The following is a 15,861-nucleotide window of genomic DNA, read 5'->3' as shown; positions in this document are numbered from 1 at the left end:
CAGTCAACCTTTTCCAATGTATTTTTGTTCACTTTTGTTGATTCTGTTATTTGTTATTGAACTATTCATGGTATTTAGTGACCTATAATTGATTTATTTGTATTATTTGTTATAGAGTCCTTGTAACAGAGTGTTTATAGGAAAGCATCTACACTCACCAGCCACTTTATTAGGTACACCTTTAGGATATGGTGGAACGGGAGATTCACATCATGGATGTGCAACCCACAAATCAGCAGCAACAGTGTGATGCTATCATGTCAATATGGACCAAAAACTATGAGGAATATTTCCAGTACCTTGTTGAATCTATGCCACTAAGGATTAAGGCAATACAATAGGGGGTCCAACTGAGTAATAGTAAGGTGTACCTAATAAAGTGGCCAGAGAATATAGTGTTTTGCATTTAGAGAGGTGAGAGTCCATTTACATCTACAGGTGGTTTGTCAAGCCCACTTACCTGTGTGAAGCACACTCAGTATTGCACAAGGTTTTCCCAGAAAGAATTAATTGTGTGTTTAGAGATGATTTTCTTTACACCTTGGTTGAAATGAGTGTGGTTCTATTTTGATCTTTCGCACCAGCATGCAATTTTATCTATTTCTTTTTCTGACACTAGTAAAGCTGGTGATGGTTGTGCATGATAGTTCCAGTAGCCCCATTTTCTGAAATTCAACAAACAGGCCAATTTTAAGGTCTTTTATAGCAATTTTCCCCATTCTTATTCATATTTTGAACAGCAGGTTGTCTTGACCACACAGGTGAATAGCGGTTTCTAATGAAGTGGCCATATAAACTGAAACAATGTAATACTTTAGATCAATATGCTTTAAGATCAATAGAAATAACTTCTAACAAGACATCTTAAAAAATATAGTTAACAATTTTTAAAATATTGGAAACCAGTAACTATTGACATTGACAATAAAAAAAACAAATACTATGGATATCAGTGTTTAACAGTTTCTAATATTATTTAAAATATCTTCATTCGTGTTCAACAGAACTATTTGGAAGAATTCAAGAGAGAGTAAATGATGACAAAGCTTTCTATTTTTATCTCTTTTAGTATAAACTCTCATTTGAATTTCCATGATCTCAATTTTTACGCATTTCCACATTAGCCAGTCTTAATAATAAAAAAAACATGCTTGTAATTAATTCCCAAATGCTCCATTCCTCTAGATGTTTTCACGTTGTAATATTAAATAATGCTGTCATCTTGCAGGTCTAATTAATTAGTCACACAATGCTTGGTAATTGCACGCAGCACCTGTGACCTTTGGTTTGATGATATCTTTCTCTTGTTCTTTCCCTTAGCGAACCTCCGCAAGCACAGTGCTTCTCACTGGCGCATGCAGAACATCGCACAGGAATCTGTTGACAGCTCGGATGATGAGTTTTTTGATGCCAGAGGTAAGTGTCACTGGTTTCCCACCCTTTATAATAACCTGATGACTTCGGCTCTTTGGCATCTGTGCTCTCCTCCTCTCTCTTTCTTGCACCCTTTCTTTTTATGTCCATCATATAATATGTATTATAGGCGCCATACATCATTGTGGATGTATTCCTCAGAAGCATGCAGCTGAAAAGTAATAGATTTGAAGGCTTTTCTTGTGATGAATCCAAATGCTAAACTGTGGCTTTCTGTTATTGTGATGTAGATTGTGGTGATGTGCTGCGTGTGATTGAACCGTTTTCTGAACTAGTCTTGATTTAATCTTATCTGCTGTAGTGGGGTCTAAATAGCAACTCTTTACAAATCAGCAGGGCTGTATGATTTCTGCGATACAGAAAATGCAGGCGTAATTGTAAAATCTAGGTTGTGTGTCCAACAAAAACATTTCTAGCCTGCTGAAAACTTCAATTCACTTCTGAAAATGTCTTGCTGTGGATGTTTGAAAATTTTTTTGTGGTGCAGCATTTTTTCCCCATCAGTTCAGATGCTTTTGTTTGTTAAACAGCATGTCTTTTGCACATTTTTTCATCTTTTTTCCTCCATGTTTTGATTCTTATATTAATTAAAATATTATAAATATTTTCAGAACTCAAAATCGATGAATAAATAAAAGAAGATATAAAATTATTTTATTGGTTTAAGGTTTTTGATTAATTAGCTTGTTGATTACTATATTTGAATTTAACAATATAAAATTAAATACAGAAATAAAGAAATTAAGAAATTTTAAATAAGATAAAAATAAAGCAAATTTTAAATAAGAAAGAAACATATAAAATTAAATAGAATAAATTAGTTTAAAAAAGAAAAAGATTTTAAAAATAAAATAAAATTTCTATTAAAAAATAAAATAAATAAATAATAAAAATGTAAAAATAAAATATAGCATAGAATAGAATAGAATAGAATAGAATAGAATAGAATAGAATAGACAGAAGGAATGACCGGGTTCTAAATCAGCATAATGTGGCAGTTCATTTTAAGTATCACTGCACCTGCAAGCGAGTTAAAGGCCACACATTAAACAACTCAGGATTTGCATTAACAGCAAAAAAGTCACCATTAAACAAATTCCTGTTCCTAAATTCATAGAGCTTCTCTTTGCATGTGTCAGCATCACACCTTTCCATTATCTTTTTTTCCCCTATAGAAAACATTTACATTTTGCTGACTCTAATATCTAAAGCATCTTAATGTGCAAGGACAGCATCTTGTCACAAACCATTTAGTTTACTTAATCTAAGTAATTTTATACTACATGCATGAAATAAGTACTGTATGGCAGTCTTGTTTTTTATGGAATAACATGCATCACTAAATCTTACACAGTGGTTTGTGTAAAGAGTATTAGCAACTTAAATACTGCCACTGTTGACTTTAAAACGTTCACACAAACTTTCACTCACCCGCCCACATATGTTGTTTTTCTGACCCTATTTAGAATGCAAAACTTTCACATTTCTATAGTGAAGCGTCAGGTTTATTACATAACACACTGCAGCCTATATGACTTTTCTTCTAAAATTAGCATTTTTCCTACGCTCCTATGTGCATGTTAAGTAATATCACTTATATGGAAAAGAACATGTTATTTCATGCCCTTTAAAATGGAACAACTGAACAAAAACACAGGAGCTGCAAATATTTATAAAACACAAAATTATTTTGTGAAATAACCGGTTTTCTGATTCTCAAATATGTTTAAGGACACATTTTGTCATTTAAACTGCTTAATAGTGATCATCTTATTTGATTAATCATTGGTGATAGCCATTGACATGCGTTGCAGTGGAGAGATTAGAGTTGCTGGATTTAAATCACATAAATGCATCAGTTTCTCTCCAAATGCATGAAAAAGTGTCTGTTTAACTCAGAGAAGCACAAAGAAAGCATTTTAGTAATCTAATAGTGAGTATCTGATATGATAATAGACCATAGTCAGAGACAATGTGTAAAATGATAATTATGAATGTCTCCATTGACATCAGCATGTATCATTTTGCAACTATTTATTGTCTGAAACCAAAAAATCGTGACTGAAAACACTGATAAGTTGTGATCTACTGTATGATCTAAGTTGTGATCTGTTCATGTCTTTCGCCAGCCAACGAGGGGAAGTAGATTTGAATTCAGCAGCTAATCACATGACACACTGAACTTTCTAATCTCACCATTGTGATCATACATGCCAAAGGGCTAAATGTGAAAAGAGCAGATACAGTAAGTGTGCAGAGGTTTATTGCATAATGCTGTGCTGTTCAAACCTGTAGTTGAGTCCCAGCACAGCCGCTAGCATTCTGCCAGTGAATATAGGTGTGACTAAAACTGGTGATTCTCCATTAGACGTGCGAACAAGGTCACATCGTCTCTTGAGGCGAATTAACAAATTAGTTGCTTTTGATTGTTTTAGTGTTTAAGATAAAATGAGCTCTATTCTGCACTGCAGTTGTTTCATGTAGTCCCTATGAGCTGTCTTATTGCACATCAACGCATTAGTAAAAAATGTAAGATTGATTTGTAGCGGTGTATAATGCAATCAGTAAACCTGCGTGTTTCCACATCTATCTTTCATGAGACATTCATTTCGCATTCATTGTTAATGAGCCTCCCACTTTGCCACACAAAACAGAACCTCAATTAAAGTCCAGATGTTACAGCAAAATAGAATGGGGAAAATGCCAAATAGTTACCAAATGTGTATTGTAACCTTCATTAGGCTTCGTTTAGGTGAACTACTTTTTTTGTGTGATATGTACACTACCATTTAAAAGGATTGGTGTCTGATTTTTTTTTTATACACTCACCGGCCACTTTTTTAGGTACGCCTTACTAGTACTTGATTGGACCCCCTTTTGCCTTCAGAACTGCCTTAATTGTTCACACCATAAATTCAAAAAGGAAATTTGAAGATTTTGGTCCATATTGATTTAATAGCATCACGCAGTTGCTGCAGATTTGTCGGCTGCACATCCATGATGCGAATCTCCCATTCCACCACATCCCAAAGGTTCTCTATTAGATTGACGTTTGGTGATTGTGGAGGCCATTTGAGTACAGTGAACTCATTGTCATGTTCAAAAAAATCAGTCGGAGATGATTCACGCTTTAGGACATGGCGCATTATCCTGCTGGAAGTAGCCATCAGAAGATGGGTACACTGTGGTTATAAAGAGATGGTCAGCAACAACACTAATGGGCCCACAAGTGTGCCAAGAAAATCCCCCACACCATTACACCACCAGCAGCAGCCTGAACTGTTGATACAAGGCAGGATGGATTCATGATTTCATGTTGTTGATGCCAAATTCTGATGTTAACATCTGAATGTTGCAGCAGATATCGAGACTCATCAGACCAGGCAACGTTTTTTCAATCTTCTATTGTCCAACTTTGGTGAGCGTGTGTGAATTGTAGCCTCAGTTTCTTGTTCTTAGCTGATAGGAATGGCACCCAATGTGGTCTTCTGCTGCTGTAGCCTATCCGCCTCAAGGTTGTACATGTTGCGCGTTCAGAGATGCTCTTCTGCATAACTTAGTTGTAACGAGTGGTTTTTGAGTTACTAGCTATGTTTCCATCCAAAAATGCGAATGAACTTTATGCGCAAAACTGGCTTATTGCATAAAAGCCGTGCAAGTAAAGCAGTGCTTCCATCCAACTAGTCAAAGCAAACAAAATCGTCACTTCCTGATTTTACTGTTGCCAAATATCAACAGTAAAAACTGAATTTGCTGCAGTAGGAGAAGCTGCATCAATCTTTTCTTAATTTAATAAATGACCTGCGCCTCAGAAGGCAATCCTGACACGCAGTGAACGCACGGTGGCGATTGAGGGTGTCAGATGCGGAGTACAGACGCTCTTGATTCTGGAGGTCATTAATAATATAATAACACAAGGCTAAAACTTAAACAGTAAGGCGTTTTAGAATTACCAAAACAACATTTCAGATGATTTACAGTGTGCTCAGCCTGCTGGTTTTTCCATTCACACACATTTCCATCATCACATGATCTCTTATAACAAAATCAAAAAGGGGTTCCATCATAGTTTATGCTCATCTTTTCTTATCGAATAAAAAGTTTGTCCTGCTCAGTTATGCGCATATGTTTTTTTGCGCATCATGGGCATCCTGGCCTCTCCATCAACCTTTTTATGCGCATATGCAAAATGCGCATAAAAATAGGTGGGTGGAAACATAGCTACTGTTGCCTTTCCCTCAGCTGGAACCAGTCTGGTCATTCTCCTCTGACCTCTGGCGTCAACAAGGCATTTGTGCCCATATTTGCGTCGCTTAATAGACATTTTCTCTTTTTCAGACCATTCTCTGTAAACCCTAGACATGGTTGTGCATGAAAATCCCAGTAGATCAGCATTTTCTGAAATTCTCAGACCAGCCCGTCTGACAACCATGCCACATTCAAAATCACTTAAATCAGCTTTCTTCCAAATTCTGATGCTCGGTTTGAACTGCAGAAGATCATCTTGACCACGGCTACATGCCTTAATGCATTGACTTGCTGCCATTTGATTGGCTGATTAGAAATTTGTGTTAACAAGTAGTTGGACAGTTGTACCTAATAAAGTGGCAGGTAAGTGTATATTTATGTAACATAGCCAGTATACAACGGAGTTGAGGATCCACATGCAGTGTATATATGTTCATTGTTTACTCACCCATTACCTGTTCCAAACCTGTTTGACTTTCTTTCTTCTGTTGAACATGAAAATATTTTGAAAAATGCTGGAAACTAGTAACCACCTTTCATTTCCTTCAATGGTTGTCACTGGTTACAGGTTTTCAGCTTTCATCAAAAATGTGCTTTTGTTTTCAACAGAATAAAAGCATTCATAAAACTTGAAGATGAATAAAAAATGTAGGTTTAACTATCCCTTTAAATTTGATAATTGGCATCATAAAAGAGACATTTGTGTAATCTTGTAAAAGGTTTATATTTCAATGCTTTTTATTATCCTTCTAGTCATAACGAATCTTAAAAAATAATGGTTTTGAAAAATATTGACTGATTTAAACACTGATAAAAGTAATATTTTAAAATATTTTTGTGATCGTTTTGTGAGATTTTGAGCTTAAGGCAAGTTGTTTTCTCACCATTGTAGCTTTATCTTGACCTAAAAGGGTTAGCATGAATTAGGAGACTCAATATGACAGCTGTTGAAATAGTAATTTGCATTACTCTTAAATGATCATGGCAGAGTTTGTTTACACTGGAACACTATGGTGACACTGTTGCACACAAAGAAAGTAACTGTCTGAATGCATTACTAGGATGACCATTGACTGAAACGATTTGCCTTAAAGGGACTTTGAAAAAATGCATTATACTGTCACAATGTATTACAGGGAATATGCTGAGCACAGAACTGCGTCGCCACAGAGGGACCAGCATTAAGCTGTTTACTAAGGACTGTCAGTGGTTGCATTTCAGTGTATACAGTGTGCTCTTATCTTACTAAGTCTATTTTTCTTTGTTTATCAGAAAAGATTTAAATATAATTGCGTTATAAATAGAGATTTTTATTTTGATTACCTTCGCTTAGTTAGTATGAATGGTTAAATTTTTATTTAATTTTAAAATATTATGTCATTTAATGCTTTTTTTATTTTCCAAGGACACAGAATTGATCAAAAGTAAGGACTTTGATAAGAACAAGAAATGTTTCATGTGCACTGAATGCATATTAGAATTATTTCTTAAGGATCATGTGATGCTGAGACCAATGGCTACTGAAAATTCTGCTGGAATAGAAATGAATAGAAAGCAATTACTTCAAATTGTAGTAATATTTTTACTTTCTGATTTAAAATAATTTAAAATGCCATATGTCCAGGAACATCCAAAAAAATAACATGATTCCTTGACAGGAAATTTGTTATGGGCATCGCCATATTCCTGGCAGCAAACCGCCCCAGTATAATAATAATAATAATGAAAATAATAATTATAATAGTAATAATAATAATAATTGTATATTATTCACAAAAACCAACCAATAAAAACAATACAAAATACAACAGTTACAAAATGTATAATGCTAATTAAGATAGACTCTTGTTAAATAAACCCACTGAAACAGGTACAAAAGATTTCTTATAACGGTTTAACCTAATTTTGGTACTCTATATACCTTCTACCAGAGGGAAGCAGTTCGTAATGTGCAAACAAAAAATGAGTTGGATCCTTCACAATCCAGTCCACCTGATTGAGGACACAGTTCTCATATAAAACTTGAGGATTAAAATATTCATCGTGCCCAACAATTTTTCATGCTGTCTTTAAGAGATGCATCAATTTAGATTTACACTGAACAGATAAGTTGCCAAACCACACTGTGATACCTTATCTAACAATGCTTTCAAGAACTGCTTTATAAAACAACATCATGAGTTCCTTGTTAATTCCCAAAAATACGCAACCTCCGTAAAAAATACAATCTCTGGTGTAAACGAGAACAAACCCACTCAATGTGTGTTTTCCATGTAAAGGAACTGTCAATGTAAATGTTCTTATAGGTTTCTGACTGAGTAATAGGATGGTCATGTACAACAACTTGACGATGGTCACCTATACATTTTGGGTCAAATACCATCTCTTCTGTTTTCTTAGTATTTATTTTTAGCTTATTTAAAAACTTTGAGGTCCTTTCTTTTGTTGAACACAAGATATTTTGAAGAATACAGGTTGCTGGCATCCATCATTAGTAGTGCAACAAATACTATGGATGTCAATGGACTCTATTTTAAAGATATACTGTGAGCGCATGGTCTAAAGAGTATGACACAGCACATTTGCGTGTCAGAATTCATACATTCATTCATTTTCCTTCGACTTAGTCGCTTTATTTATCAGGGGTTGCCACAATGGCATGAACTGCCAACTTATCCAGTATATGTTTTACGCAGCAGATGCCTTTCTAGTTGCAATCCAGTACTGGGAAACACCCATACACTCATTCACACACATAAACTATTCAACTGTACCACATGTCTTTGGACTGTGGGGGAAACCGAAGCAGAGGTACGCGAACACAAGGAGAGTATGCAAACTCCACTCAGAAATGCCATCTGGTTCAGCCAGGACTTGAACCAGCGACTTTCTTGCTGTGAGATGATAGTGCTAATGACTCAGTCACCATGCCACCCCGTTTTAGAATTCACTTTTGATATTTTACAGATGGAGAAAATGGTTGCCGCTCTTGACACGTGGTTTAAATGTTTCTCTTTTTTTCTCCTAATAAGTTATGCTTGCATTTTGGACGTGACATGCATTAAACCAATAAAAGTCTCATCTTCTATTCCCTTTAATAAGAGTGGTTTGCGGTCACACCATGGTTTATTCATGGTGGACTTTGTAAGCAGAAAAACTGAATGCTTTACTAGAGAGGAAATGGAAGTTAAAGGACATGAGGAGACCAGCAGCAGAATGAGTCGGATTCCACCAAAGCCCCCTGCTGTGAAGAAGGCACGGGAGGAGGTGGTTTTTATATCTATGTAGATGATGATGATAATTTTTTCACATTTTATAATTTATTTGGGGGTTTTTTGCCTTTAATTGATTACACAGTGGAGAGTGGAGACAACAATGCATGGGGAGCAGAGAGAGAGGAAGGATTGGCAGAATCAAACTTGGGTTGTTGTGAACATCTCAGAGGCGGTATGGTATGTATATGTATCAACAAACTTAACTAGGGGGCTATTGGTCCTATTTCATATCTAAACCAGCCCAATCTTATGAGGAAACGTAACTATTTAAAGTTTTGTTAGTTTAGTTGCTACATCGTATGAATTTGTACATGTTTAGTCATACGAAAATGTACAATTTTTAAAAGGAGGAATGGCACTGGATGATTTTCTGGGGGATAGGAAAATCATAGTAAATTGTACGAATGAGGTTGTACGAATTCATACAAATTATTCACTAAATCCAAAAGTTACAAATTGCTGTGAGATGGCGTTAATTAAAACATGTTTGTGTGCTGCTGCGCACCCATGTGTGTGTGTTATAAACATTTATGTGCACTGTATACCTTCCTATATGTACATATCATTAACAAACTTTAAATAACATCAACAACAACAACAACAAAAACACTGTGCCTTCGGCTTAAACCAGCTTTTTTACTCTATTTCAGTTGCCTCTACATACTGTAGCAATGCATCAACAATTTGCCTTCGCACATCTCATTTTGTGACCAGCATACCCATGGGCACACAAATGTTGTGAAAAAGTGAAAATGCATTTGTTATTTGAACAACATAGCTATAGGACATGATTATTATATCTCCATTAGGTTGAAACTAGCAGAAAAATCACTTGTGCCATGGTGTGTGACAGGACCCACAGGGTGCCAACTATCAACATTCTTCAAAATATCTCCTTTTTTGTTCAACAGAAGAAAGAACTAGGTTTGAACAAGGGTGAGTAAACAGTGACAGGTTTTTTATTTTTAGGTGAACAACTCCTTTAACGCTGAGGTTGTTTTTGCTCTCAGTGTAGTTTTCTAAACAATTAAACTTGTCGGATTCGCGATTCAAAGCAATCACAGATAATTGCCTCAGCTTGAGTGTCATTTTCTGACTTGTTTTGACCTGTGAGAACTCTTGCAGAAATGACAAAAGAAACGTCGTGCCCACTTAAATGTTGTTTTGTAGTTGCTGAGTGTTTGTTTAGCAATCACTTTTGTCGAAAGAGCCGCAGTCAAGTGTTTTGGTTCTGGCCTGGAGTGCAAACTTAATGGATTTTGTGCCAGTGACACTGCAGAGGTGTGCTTGTGAAACCCCACAGGTTGTGTATGTGTGAATATATGGCTCTGGGTCTGTGTGGATACTCTGTGCCTGCTGTTGACTCCTCTTCACTGACCTGTGCGATTGACCTCTGTCAGTCATTGAGTGCTGGAGATGATCGGAGAGGCGAACGGCAGGGAAATTGAGGCTCATCACGGTTCCAGCTTTGTCAGCCTGTCTTCACCTCCATGACACATGAGCCCCTTTCACTTGCCCTGTCCATGCTTCTCATATCCGCTGGGTTCAGCTCCTTCAAGTCGCAACATAGAAATTTTCTCTAGTCTGGAGGATGCAGAGACAGGATTTTATTCTGTAGGCATAACACGTTTCCCTCAGCAGGACACATGATGTGTCATTATCATGAATTGATGGTTGAAATTTAAATAATTACTGTACAATTAAATTAAAAGGAATTCATGCCACCTATTCATTATGAAAAAAAAAAACAACAACTATTATTATATTTTTATATATATATATATATATATATATATATATATATATATATATATATATATATATATATATATATGTATATATGTATATATGTATGTATGTATGTATGTATGTATGTATGTATGTACGTATATATATATATATATATATATATATATATATATATATATATATATATATATATATATATATATATATATATTATAATTACTATTATTTTTATTATTATTATTATTATTATACTGGGACGGTTTGCTGCCAAGTGTGACGCGACTGGGATGAGAATCAGCACCTCCAAGGCCATTGTGCTCCACCGGAAAAAGGTGGTTTGCCATCTTACCCCAGGTGGAGGAGTCAAGTATCTTGAGGTTTTGTTCATGAGTGAGGGAAGGATGGAACGTGAGATTGATTGAGGTGCAGCAGCTCATGAGCATGGTCATGAGCTTTGGGTCAGCTTTGGGTCTAAATGTCAGATACAAGAGGCCGAAATGAGTTTCCTTCGCATGGTGGCTGGCAGGGCGCACTTTAATAGATAGGGTAAGGAGCTCTGTCACTCGGGAGGAGCTCAGAGTAGAGCTGCTGCTCCTCCACATCGAGAGAAGCCAGCTGAGGAAGTCTGGGGTTCTCTCCTGAGACTGCTGACCCTGCAACCTAGCCCTTGAAAAGCAGAAGAAAATAAATAATAAATTAATGAATTTTTATTATTATCACATGCACTTTTTATATACCTACAGTGTTTCCTCTAGGATTTTTTTCCAGCTGTGGTGGCAGGCCTTTTTTACACAGATCTACCAACTACATGTGGCGTTTTTTCAATAACAAATGTCGTGAGCGCAGTATTACAAGTGATCACATTTATGTAATAGCTTACAAGCATGCAAATCTTGCATGCAAATCTTGCGTGCTGATTTCCTCTGCTTGTGCACAAAACATCTTCCACGCCCCTTCAAATATACACTGCTCGAGCGCAGATCTTCTTGTGCGCTCTCAAATAAATGCTGCTGAAGTGTGATTTAGTGCGTTTATGTAGCAATACAAGTATGTCTCCAACATTTATTAGATTTGCTGGGAATATTTATGAATGTCTCCAATAGACCTACAGAACGGCATTAATGCTTTCTGAAGTAAAGTAAAACGGCTATACGTTGTGTTTGCTGGCCTCACGCATCATGCGCCTGTCAGTCAGTCAGTCAGGTCAGCACGTAACCTTAAAGGGTTAAACAAATGACACACAGCACTACTACGGTTACAGAAAAGTTTGCGCTGTTATAATTAACTTACCTTTTAATACGTTTTGGTGCGATTATCACCCGCTATTTAAAAAAAAAAAAAAAAAAAACAGGACTGAATGATTTGAATGAGAAGTTGTAATGTAGCCATGGCGGGATCAATTTTGGTGTGGCGCCCCACCATGGAAGAATGAATGTAGCAGAAACCATGACCTATATATAAATTTGTCTAAGAATTTGAAAATGAGTATATAGGCATTTTTTTTAAATATGTGACTCTAGACTATAAACCCTGTGTTTTTTTGTAAATAGATTTTTCTTTTATGATAACATTTTTTGAATATTAGGTAAAGATCAGCTCCATGAAGATATTTTGTCCATGAACATACCAAAACAAAATTGTTGATTAGTGTTTACATTTAGACCTACATTTAGACACTTAAACAACTTTAAATGTGAGTTTTTTCAGTATTTAGATCTTAGATTGTAGATTGCATCATAACCTAACAGTATACATCAATAAAAGTAGTATTTTTTTTAAAATGACACTTGTTGGTTCAGGGTAACATATATTAGGTTACAAAATTGTATTTTAAATTTAAATAACATCTCCTTGTTTTATTGTAGTGATCAAATAAATACAGTTCTGTTAAAACAATAAGAAAATCCCTCCTTGCCGTATGGCCATAAATGTAATTGTGTTAATTACACATTTTTATTCTTTACTTATAGTTCAGATTACATTATATATCTAATTGTATTTATTGTCATTTAATTATTTATTTTTTATTGTACTTTTTTATTAATTTTATATGTTAAGCCCCTAGGGTCTGAGAGTAATGCAATTTGAATTCTATTTATGTCCTGTGCATGTGGTTGAATTGACAATAAAACTGACTTTGACTTTGAAAATAATTTTGAATAGTAGTTAAGTTTTTAAAAATAACAGACAAGCCAATCAAAATCCCATGTCCAAATTTCCCCTTTTGAAAGGAATTACGTCAACACAGTATGTGCCTGTTAAGTAATGTCACAGGGTCTTCAAGGGCAAGGCCGTTTTGATTATGAATGAGTGCTTTCAGGACCATTTTTACTGAGATGTTGGCAAATGTCTAAGGAGGTTAATTCCGCTCTGTTATTGGAGCGTATGCGTTTGAGTAATGAGATTTGTCAGAGTGTGCCTAAACAGAGCCCATTTGAATAGTCTGAAATAAGATCGGACCCTCATTTAAAACTCTGTAAATTCCAGCTGGAGACAGATTGCAGCATGCATTCGGAGTCATTCATTGTGAGTGCTAATGCTAATTGATTAGCGTTACCTACAAAGGCTTTTCTTTTTCAGCTGAAGTGTTTTTCTGCCGCATTGATTGTTCTCTGTGGTCGTGTAGCCCTGGGCTCTTCACACACAACATTCATCTGAACTGACAAATCAACTAAGAAACTTTCTATTTATAACCTCTATCAGATTAAAAAGGCATGTTTAAATTCTTTCCTTGCATTTTTACTACATAACCCTTGTTTATTTGAGAACGCCATCTTGGAATTAGCCCAGCAGGCGCACAACATCATAAGATGTTAATATTAGGTTAGATTTAGGTTGTGACGTCAGGTGACCAAATTTCAATGTCTAACCAGTGTAAGTACAACATTATTTTGACATCCAAATTTGACGTCAAATGATTTTGATATTTGGTTGAATTTAGGTTGTGTTGGATAGTTAAAAAAATCCAACGTTGAGCCAACATCTGAAACTAACATCATATTGACATGAAAAACTGACATTTATTTTGTCAGGTATGGCAAACAAATCAAATGTCTGATAGACGTCATAGTGGTAACGTCCAAACAACAAGTTGTAACATCATTAGACGTTGATAATTGGTTGATTTTAGATTGGATGTTGCACTGATGTCGAATTTCTTTACCAAACAAAATACAACGTCCCCACGGCATTTGGGTGCAATGACAATCTGACGTCATGTTGACGTCCTGTGCCTGCTGGGTGGGTTTAGTAGAATGGTTTACATAAACAAGTTGAATGAATATAATTAATTTAGGCATTGTAAGGTGTGTTTACACTTGGTAGGTTTGGTTCTATTAAAACCAGCTACAGTACATTAGTATTGTACAGGATTACTCTATAAGTGTGCTGCTCATTTGAAGTGTGAATGCTGCCATCCAAAAAACAAGATGAGCAAGACCACAGAAAAGATGAACATTTAAAAAGAGTCCTTGCAAATATATGCATCATAAATGTAACTTCATGTTTTGTCTCTTTCGGTTCAATTTTGCAATAGTCAGTGTGAATACAAATACAATGTATATCCTTTAAATTTGTCTATATGAAGTGCTTAATTAACATTACTAAAGAAAGATTGAGTTTTGATACATTTAGTAGGAAGTTTACAAAGTTTCAGAATCAAAAAGAGCTTTATTGGCTGGTATGTTCACACATGAGGAATTTGTTTTGGCGACAGCTTCTACCGTGAAACAGAATTACAGAGACAGGACAAAAAACAGATAATAAATGTATTTTTAAAATAGAAGCAACCAATGAAGTGTATGGTTATATTATAGGTATATTAGGTATATCCTGTATAGGTATATTACTATATGTGCTCCAACATTATGCACATTCAAATCGACACTGAAAACACATCTGTTTAGCTGTGCCTTTACTGTATGAGCACTGTGCTACATCCGACAGATTGCACTATTATGTTTTTTGTTTTCTTTTTCATTCTTTTATAACCTATTTTAACTCATTTTAATCTGTTTTTATCTGTTTTTAATAATTTTTATTGTCTGCATTTTATGTTCCTAAACTTGTCTTCTTTATTACTGTTTATGTAAAGCACTTTGAATTGCCACTGTGTATGAAATGTGCTATATAAATAAACTTGCCTTGCCTTGCCTTGCCTATATACAACGTTGTATGTGCAGCTGTTATGTGCAAATTGGCATGGAAAGTTTGTTTGTAAATAAGTAATGTGTATAAAAAGTGTATAGCAAGTTGTGATGTATGTTTAACAACTACTGTCATAGTAATTGTGAAACAAATATCACTATACACTTTTTCTGCAAGGAAGACAATCTTTACAATTATTTTTGCCCTATATAAATAATGTATATTTTTGATAATTATATAAATTATCAGTGAAACATAAGACTTGTTTTGTGATCCAGGGTCTCATACTGTATGATCATCTGTTTAGTGTTCATTTTAGGTTGTGATGTACTGAGACAATGTTTTATTGTCCTAAAAGGCGATCACATAAAGCAAATCCTTTTCATCATTGTATATATGTTGGACTTTTAAATCCCAGGGTTGCAACACTATGTTGAGAAGAAGGTCAGTATTTTCATAACCAAACATGGACCTTCATTTGGATGATTTTCCAGGAAAATACTGTTTTTTTTTTTCTGAAACTGTTTTAGACAGACAACGCAGTCTTATGTTCTTTGCTTTAAACAGCCACAGGCATCTACGGTCATGTTCTGGTCATGGAAAAAGTATTAGCTGAACAAAATATGTGAAAAATGAAGCCTGCTCGTATATGACGCAGCTGGTTTTCCCAGCATTTGACTGACCAGTTTTGCATCTATTTTCATAAAGTAAAAGTGAATGAGGACTGAAGCTGTGATTTTGCCAAACATCCTCTGCTCTGTTAAAGTATATAGGTTGCTTTGACATGTCGGTCAAAGATGGGAAGGGCTTTTCAAGCATCAAAACAATACAAGTGGAATCATTTCTATCTTTATGAACACGTAAACATAGCAGATTTGCTCCTGGCAAGTTTGGGGTGCTAATTTGTTTTATATACTGAAGACTTGGCACAGAGCTGGAAATAGCTCAGATTCACCTGTGAATTTGACCATCCCTCAGCCCACATGGATTTGTCCTTTGACTCTAATTT

At 35.4% G+C, this 15,861-nt stretch overlaps 1 protein-coding gene across 2 annotated transcripts in view; it reads left to right on the top strand.

Annotated features, from left to right (window-relative positions):
• Positions 1–15,861, top strand: part of pitpnm3 (PITPNM family member 3) — a 168,663-nt gene that overhangs the window by 34,578 nt on the left and 118,224 nt on the right. For both annotated transcript variants that reach the window (XM_073923775.1, XM_005157661.6), the window contains exon 2: positions 1,321–1,416. In XM_073923775.1, the coding sequence (XP_073779876.1) occupies positions 1,321–1,416 (96 nt within the window). The remainder of the gene's footprint in view (positions 1–1,320; positions 1,417–15,861) is intronic.

Source organism: Danio rerio, chromosome 15 (genome assembly GCF_049306965.1).
Source record: "Danio rerio strain Tuebingen ecotype United States chromosome 15, GRCz12tu, whole genome shotgun sequence".
Classification (NCBI taxonomy): domain Eukaryota; kingdom Metazoa; phylum Chordata; class Actinopteri; order Cypriniformes; family Danionidae; genus Danio; species Danio rerio.
Note: the sequence above shows the minus strand (reverse complement) of the source record. Positions and strands in the feature narration are given on the sequence as shown.